Source organism: Myotis brandtii, unplaced genomic scaffold (assembly GCF_000412655.1).
Source record: "Myotis brandtii unplaced genomic scaffold, ASM41265v1 scaffold915, whole genome shotgun sequence".
NCBI lineage: Eukaryota > Metazoa > Chordata > Mammalia > Chiroptera > Vespertilionidae > Myotis > Myotis brandtii.
The window spans coordinates 2,896,505-2,904,656 of NW_005371769.1; the positions used below are offsets into that span (position 1 = coordinate 2,896,505).

Here is an 8,152-nt window from a genome sequence, read left to right on the forward strand (position 1 = left end):
GTCAGGGCCTGCGGATTGGGGGCAGCTCCTGCAGTGAGCATCTGCCTCCTCGTGGTCAGTGCGTGTCATAGCGACCAGTCATTCCACCGGTTGTTCTGCCATTGGTTCGATTTGCACATTAGGGTTTTATATAGATAGATAAGGATTAATTTCTCTTTTTCCCACTAGATATTGCTATCAACAAAAATTTTACTAAACAAAAATCATCCTCTTCAGTATCTGATGATAATTCTGAAGAAACAGGAAAGGTGGAATATAAAAAAGAAGTAACGCAGCGTAACAAAATAGATAAAGGAGAAGTAGATGTTTGCAGAAGAACCAATCAACAACTAAATCAATGTTCAAAGCAGAAAAATATTGAAAATACCAAGCAGAGTGATTGGCATATTGAATCTGAAACTACTTTTAAATCAGTTCTCCTAAATAAAACAGTTGAAGAATCTCTCATCTATAGGAAGAAATACATATTGTCAAAAGATGTGAATACTGCTATTTGTGATAAAAGCCCCTCTCCTAGTAAAAATGCAAAGAGTCTTAGGAAATCAAGAAAAAGATTAACATCTGAACTTAATTCCTTGGATTTGAAACAAAAAAAAATGGTGAGCTTTCAGTGTGTTTTATTTCTGCATACCCATAACATACCTACTTAATAACATAAGAAAGAGAAAGAAGCTTGTTTGATTACTGTAAATTTAACATTTGTAAATACCTTGTTGTTTAATACAAACTCAAAGCAAGTGCATCTTGAATTCCTGCATCTCTCCCTAATCCTGGCTCTGATAAATCACATGCCTGTGGGTGCCATAGGCATGTACATAGGAATTGCATGAATGAACCCTGTTTTGGCTCCTTTTTGTGTGTGTGTGAGCCACATATGTAATTTTTCATTTTCTAGTTATATTACAATTTCTATAATACATTTTTAAAGTTTACAGGATAAATTCATTTTATTAGTATATACTTTTACTTTTCAATTACAGTTGACATTTGATATTAATATTAGTTTCTGCCTTGTTTCCTCTTATTGGGTCTCCCACTCTGTCCCTTAGATTCTTTTGAACGTGCATATAGAACTGTGTGCCTTTGCCTCTCAAATGGTGCTTACCTTTCTTCTTAATAAATGGTTGTGTTTTGTGATTTTTTTCACTTTAAACTGTAAGTATAAAGACTTTCATTCAACATTTATACTTTGCACATAGTAGCATCTGAAGTATTTCTTGCATTATTGCATTAAAGTTTTACAAGGTTTTTCAAGAAAGGATGTAAGTGGGGTGGAAGGTACTATCTTCTTCTATAACCATTGCTCATCCCCATTGGCTGCCCCACTTTCTTCAGATGAATCATCTGTAGAACATCTCTAGGACAATTTTAGGTATTTTGTACCATACTTTGAGACCTATATCTGGGCTCTCTGTTTTCTTTCATTCTATTTGTTTATTCTTTCACCAATACTACACTATACTGATAACTCTATCATTATGCCTTAAAAATAGGGTACTGTCAGTTCTCCAACTTTGTTCTTCTCCTTCAGCATTGTGTTGGCTATTCTGGATCTCTTGCTTCTCCATGTAAACTTGAGAATCATATTGTTGATAACAAAAAAATAACATTCTGAGATTTTGATTGGGATTACATTGAATCTATAAATCAAATTGGAAAGAACTGACCTCTTGACAATATTGAGCCTTTCCATTTATTTTGATGGTTTTTTATTTTTCATCAGAGTCATGTAGTTTTCCTCACATGAATCTTGTGTATATGTTTGTCATATTTATTCTTGATTCCATTTTGGGGGGTGGTAATGTAAATGGAATATAATTTCATATTTCAATTGTTAGTTACTGATGTATAAGAAAGCGATTAGCTTTTATTATTACTTTTATATCCTTTCACCATTTCTATAATTGCTTTTTAGTTCCAGAAATATTTTTGTTGATTGAGATTTTTCTACATAGACAAAAACAGTTTTATTTCTTCCTTCCCTATCTTTTTACTGTGTATATTCTTTGCTTGTCTATTGCCTTAGCTAGGACTTCCAGTCTGATGTTGATAGGAGTGTGAGAGCAGACATCCTTTTCTTATTTCTGATCTTAGTGGAAAAACATCTAGTTTCCATCAAGTATGATGTTTGCTGTATTTTCTTTTTATAGCTGAACTTTATGAAGTAGAAGATGTTCCCCTGTATTCCTCGTTTTCTAAGAGTTATGAATTGATATTGGATTTAGTCAAATGTTTTTTGTGCATCTATTGATGTGATCATGATTTTCTTCTTTAGCCTATTAATATGATGGATTTCATTAATTCATTTTCAAAAGTTGAATCAGCCTTGCTTACCTGAAATAAATTCCACTTGGCTATGGTAGACAATTCTTTTTATACATTTTTGGATTTGATTGCTAATATTTTATTCAGGATTTTTGCATCTATGTTCATGAGCTGATAATCCTATCTAATATAGAGGGAATGTGCTATTTGACCTTCACACCATCGTAAAGATGGTGGCGCCCACAGCCAATAAGGAGGGAATATGCTAATTCACTACCCCGCCCTCAAAGATGGAGGCACCCACTCCCCTCAGCCCCACCGGGGTGGCAGGCGTGCAGCAAGGCTGGGCCCACCTCGCGGGCCTGCCTCCAGAGCCCCTCAGTCCCCTCAGCCCCCCAGAAACCCAGGGATGCCCAAAGCTCAGGTAACCAGAACCAGCCGAGGCTTGCGCTGCCGGCAGTGGCAGCAGCAGAAGTGTGATGGGGCCTCGCCTTCCCCTGATCGCTGGGTCGCCTCCCGCCCCTGAGGGGGCAGACCGGGCTGAGGGATACCCCCTCTGGTGCATGAATTTTCATGCACTGGGCCTCTAGTATCTTCATAAAATGAGTTAGGAAGTATTCCCTATGCTTCTGTCTTCTGGAAGATTGTAGAAAATTGTTATACTTCTTAAATGTTTTATAGAACTCACCAATAAACCCACCTGGGCCTGGTGCTTTCTTTTTTGGAAGGTATTAACTATTGATTTAATAGATACAGGCCTAGTCAGGTAATTCTTCTATGAGTTTTTATAGAATTTCAAGGAAATGGTCCATTTAATCTAGGTTATCAAATTTGTGGGCATAGAGTTGTCTATAGTATTTCTTTATTATTCTTTTAATGTCCATGTAATCAGTAGTGATAGCCTCTTTTGGTATTAGTAATATCTGTCTTTTACATCTTTCTTTTTTTCTTAACCTTACTAGAGGCTTGTCAACTTTATTGATCTTGACAAAGAACCAGTTTTTAGTTTCCTTTAGTTTTTTATATGAGTTTTTGTTTTTCTATGGATAGAAACTTTTAAAAAGCAATATCTACAGAGCACTCTCCACAGTTCTTTCTATATGGGAAAGGACTGACCCTGGCTTGTTCTCATGCTCAACAAAGCCCAAGCTACCAAGTCACCTCTGGCTCCCTTTATTTCTCTTTGTGGCTATACATAGAGCCAGATTTTTCTTAATTTTTTTCAGCCTTTATTTTCATTTGAAGGTTAACTTACAGAGTTTTTAAGTAACTTATGAATTGTTTCAGAGAGAAAAGTCAAAAGGGAAAACACTTGCTGATGCAGCAGAATCCTTGATAAGCCAAATTAATAAGAGATACAAACCAAATGATGGTATACGGTCTGCAAGAAAATTAAAGGAGTCTTTCATTAACAGGTATGTTCCTAAGTTTTAGACATGAATATCTTTCTGACAGATACAACTAAATTGTTTTACACTGTTTTAAGGTTAGTTTTCAACAAGTTAAAATAATGTAACTTTCTAGGAGAGAACACATAGTAACTTATTTACTTTTAAAAATTGTAGGTGTTTAAATTAGAACTAAATTTGAAATTGACATTGTAGTATCTGATTACATTTTATAAAATATCAAAAATACCAAATTGATGCAGCATATCATTTTAGAAATCTTTAAGATATAGACATTATAGAAATTTTTCATTGAGTCTAGTGATGAGTAAAATGAAGCATATTTAAATATATTGCTTAAGTAAGAGATCAACCAAAGGACTTATATGCATGCATATGAGCATAATCGATGGACACAGATGGGGAGGGGAGGTGAGGGCATGTGCTGGGGGTTGGGGAAGGCCGGGGAGAGGTCAATGGTGGAAAAAGGAGATTTATGTAACACATTAAACAATAAAGAACTTAAATTAAAAATAGAAAAACAAAAATGAAATTTAAATAAGCTGAAATGAGTTACTTTTATATAGTAAATATGTATTCTTTGTTTATAATCTTTCTGAAGGTTAGTTCTTTTCTTATTACAAAATGTATTTTTATAGGCTGCCAGTTGGTTAATTCACATTTAAATTCATTCCACTCTTATTGTAAGGAATGAAAATTATTATTTTCATGGCAGAACATTCAATTTAAATTGCTTGGCACCTCCTGCTACATAAATGATTCAGCTTAGAATTAAATATTATTGTTGCTATATACTGTGAGTGAAGGTGCAAAAATAGGGTACTAGTGCTATCACATCACAGTGATTTAGATAACATATGGATGTGGACTTAGTGACCCAAATATGTTCTACCTTATATAGAATGTCTTTTATGGAAAACATTCTACTAATATTTAATTGCTTTCTTAATTTTGACAAAACCTTTTTTATAGTGGTTTTTCAAACAAATATGATCTACAGCTCAGCAAGGTAGGTTTCATTTATTTAACTATACTATATATATATGAATATATATATATCATAGAATTTGACTATATATATGATATATATCTATAATATTTGACTGTAAACACTAAAATAGAATAATGGTATGATGGAATTCATATATATATGAATATATATATATATCATAGAATTTGACTATATATACGATATATATCTATAATATTTGACTGTAAACACTAAAATAGAATAATGGTATGATGGAATTAGATTTAATGTTTTCAGCATATTGATAAAAGGATTAAACAACTAACATGTTTAGTGCAAGTACTCAAAGAAGCCTTCTCTGCTTTTCAAAGAAAATGCTTCTTTTGCATATATGAGCGTGATATTTTTAGTTTTTGGTTCATGATTTAGTATATCTTCTTTCTTAAGGCCACCTGCCAGTTTTCCATTGTTCTATGGCCAGGTTTTGGTTTCCCACTATGAGTGGGTCATTTATAACCTTGAGCTTGTGCAGGTATGACAAAGACAGAGGGGCATTACAGTAGTTTCTGCAGGCCACTATAACAAACATAGCACTGTCTGGTGGAGTGGCTCAGTTGGTTGAGCATCATCCTGTGCACCAAAAGGTTACCGGTTCAATTCCTGATAAGGGCATATACCTGGGCTGTGGTTTGATCCTCAGTTCGGGTGCGTGAGGAAGGCAACCGATCAACGTTCTCTCTCACATCAGTGTTTATCTCTTTCTGTCTCCCTTCCTCTCTTTAAGCATGTCCTTCTGTGAGGATTTTAAAAAATACTATAGATTGGGTGGCTGAAACAACAAATATTTATTTCTCACAGTTCTGAAGGCTGGAAAGTTCAAGATCAAAACACTGGCAGATTTGGTATCTGCTGACTGCCATCTTCTTGCTGCATCCTCACATGGTAGAAGGACATGATTTAGTATATCTTTGTCTCCATTTTTTTCTAGCTAATCCTATCTGAAAGATTAAAGTTGGTGATACGTGGGCAGGCTAAATAGCTATCTCAGATGGTGAATAAAGAAAAATTGAATTTATTTCAGGAAAGGGGAATAGGGGATGGGGATAGCCAAAGGGAAGGACTACATAGCACTGAGTCAAAAGGGTATTGGTTCCATGATGGCAGCAAAAATATACCTAGGACAGTGAAACAAGGAAGGGCATAGAAGAAGCAACAGGAAAGCCTAGGCTGGTCTGCTTTGGCTCACTGAGAAGTCAGAGGGAGGGGGCCTTGGACACAGGTTCAGGGGGTTAACCCTGGATGAGTTGCCTCTGCCCATTGCTCTCCTGGTTTCAAGTCTCATGGGATCCCTTAGAGGTTAGGGAATATGTTCCTGAGGGGGAAAGGAAGGGGAAGGGGAACGGTAAGGGCATTCTCCTGGGAGGGAGAGTACATGCTGGGTCCTTTGTCTTGAGCCAATTTATCTCTCTCTCTTGCAGGTGGAAATCTTAGGGGAGGTCTCAGGGGAGTATCTCCATAGAATATTCATCAGTTTTCCAGGTGTGCTCTTTCTGGGTTGTGGTCTCCACTGATTGGTCGGTGCCAGGGCAGGGGATCATTAGTCAATGTAACCAGTCCAGGGGCAGCCATGGCAGCACCACTTGTCTTGTTTGCTGCTTTTCTGGACCTGGAGATGAAATACAACTGAGGCCTAGATGTTATCTTTAGGGAGGAAAAGGTCAGGGGTTCTAAACTGCATACCTGGTGATATGCTAAGGGAGTATAGGTTACCCTGGGGACAAGGTTCTTGTTTTCCCAGTTTTGCCCCTTGCTAGGCATCCGGGCTTTCTGCCCTGGTGAGTTTCTGTATCTGGCCCATCATCCTTGCTCTACTCATGTCTGCCTAATACTATCTTCCCTCATAAGTAGATCCTCCTTAAACCCTTATTTTTGTTAACAATGTTTATTATTCACCCAGGCTTAAAATATCAATTATCTTTTATTTCCTCACAATTACTTTCTCTCTCAACTTAATTTCAAGTTTTGAGGTTTACATTTTGTAATTTCCTCTTGAATCTTCCCTCTCCTGCCTATTCCAGCTGCTGTTTTTCTAGTTTGCGTTCTAAATTTCTAATCCCTAGATTGCTACAATAGCCTTTATGTAAGTCTTAATGCCGCTAGTATTTCTTTGTGCCAATCCATTCAATACCAGCTATTTTCTTTCTAAATCGCACTTCACTCGTGTCATTCTCTTGTTCAGAACCTTTCTTGGATCCCTGTTGCTTATAGAAGTAAGCATGGAGACTTAGTCTGGCTCCCTAGTGCCTTTCAAAGTCAGTCTTGTTTCTTAATATTAGTTTCCTAGGGAAACTAATAATCTGAAACATTACTTCAGATTCCCGAAGTGTTTATTCTCTTTTTCTTCGACCTTTGGAAAGAACTTGGAACTGACTCAGCAGGTTCCCACCTTCTTTTCTGATTGTCAAAACTTTATTCTTCTTTGTAAGACTTACTTTAGCAGTGGTTCTCAACCTTCCCAATGCCGCGACCCTTTAATATAATTCCTCATGTTGTGGTGACCCCCAATTTCATTGTCACAAATTGAACATAATTAAAGCATAGTGATTTATCACAAAAACAATATGTAATTATATATGTGTTTTCCGATGGTCTTAGGCGACCCCTGTGAAAGGGTCGTTCGACCCCCAAAGGGGTCACGACCCACAGGTTGAGAACCGCTGCTTTAGAGTCTGCCTTCTTTAGAAAAACTTTCCAAGATGTCCTGACTCAGAATCCATAATGCACAAGAATTCTGAATCTGCACAATTATTTTGGTACCTTTTGATGTCTTCTTCACTAGTGCAGATTTTTATATCACTTCTGTCTTTTAGGAGAGTGTAATTGTTTAATATCATCTTTGTATCCTGTATAACATCTTTGCTCATTTTTGTATCCTCTTTAATATCTTTTCTCATTTTTTGTATCTTCTGTAATACCTAGCACACACTGGCATGCAATAGATGAAATGAACAAGTGTAACTGAATAGTAGTAAAAATCATATTGAAAAGGGTAAGTCAGTTAAAGTAATAATCTTCCCAAAAATATATACACACACACTTTGAATAATTCTGAAGGCAGTGTTTATTAAAATACATTTCATTTTCAAAATTGAGCTATCAACTCTTAAAGTGTGCATACATTTTATGGGGGACACCATATTGAGAGAAAAAATTTTTGGAATAATGCAAATCTATATAAAGCAGCTAAAAGAAATAATAAAATTGAAGATGAATTACAACTAAAATGAATATTTTCATTTTAATATTTCTAACTTACTAAATATTATATTAGACGTCTGATTATTTCAGATTAGTAATCATTTAGTGACATTAATTATTTGTGTACCTAATAATCTACACTAATAAAAGACAAACATGCAAATTGACCACACCTTCGCTATGCCTTAAGCCACGCCCACCAGCCAATCAGAGCGACTATATGCAAATTAACCCAACCAAGATGGCTGCC

At 36.0% G+C, this 8,152-nt stretch overlaps 1 protein-coding gene across 1 annotated transcript in view; it reads left to right on the plus strand.

Moving 5' to 3' along the window:
- The window catches only part of LOC102241128 (synaptonemal complex protein 2), a 45,479-nt gene that overhangs the window by 2,064 nt on the left and 35,263 nt on the right, over positions 1-8,152 (plus strand). Inside the window, 3 exon segments of the mRNA XM_014532779.1 lie at positions 169-599; positions 3,553-3,680; positions 4,647-4,683. Coding sequence (XP_014388265.1) covers positions 169-599; positions 3,553-3,680; positions 4,647-4,683 — 596 coding nt within the window.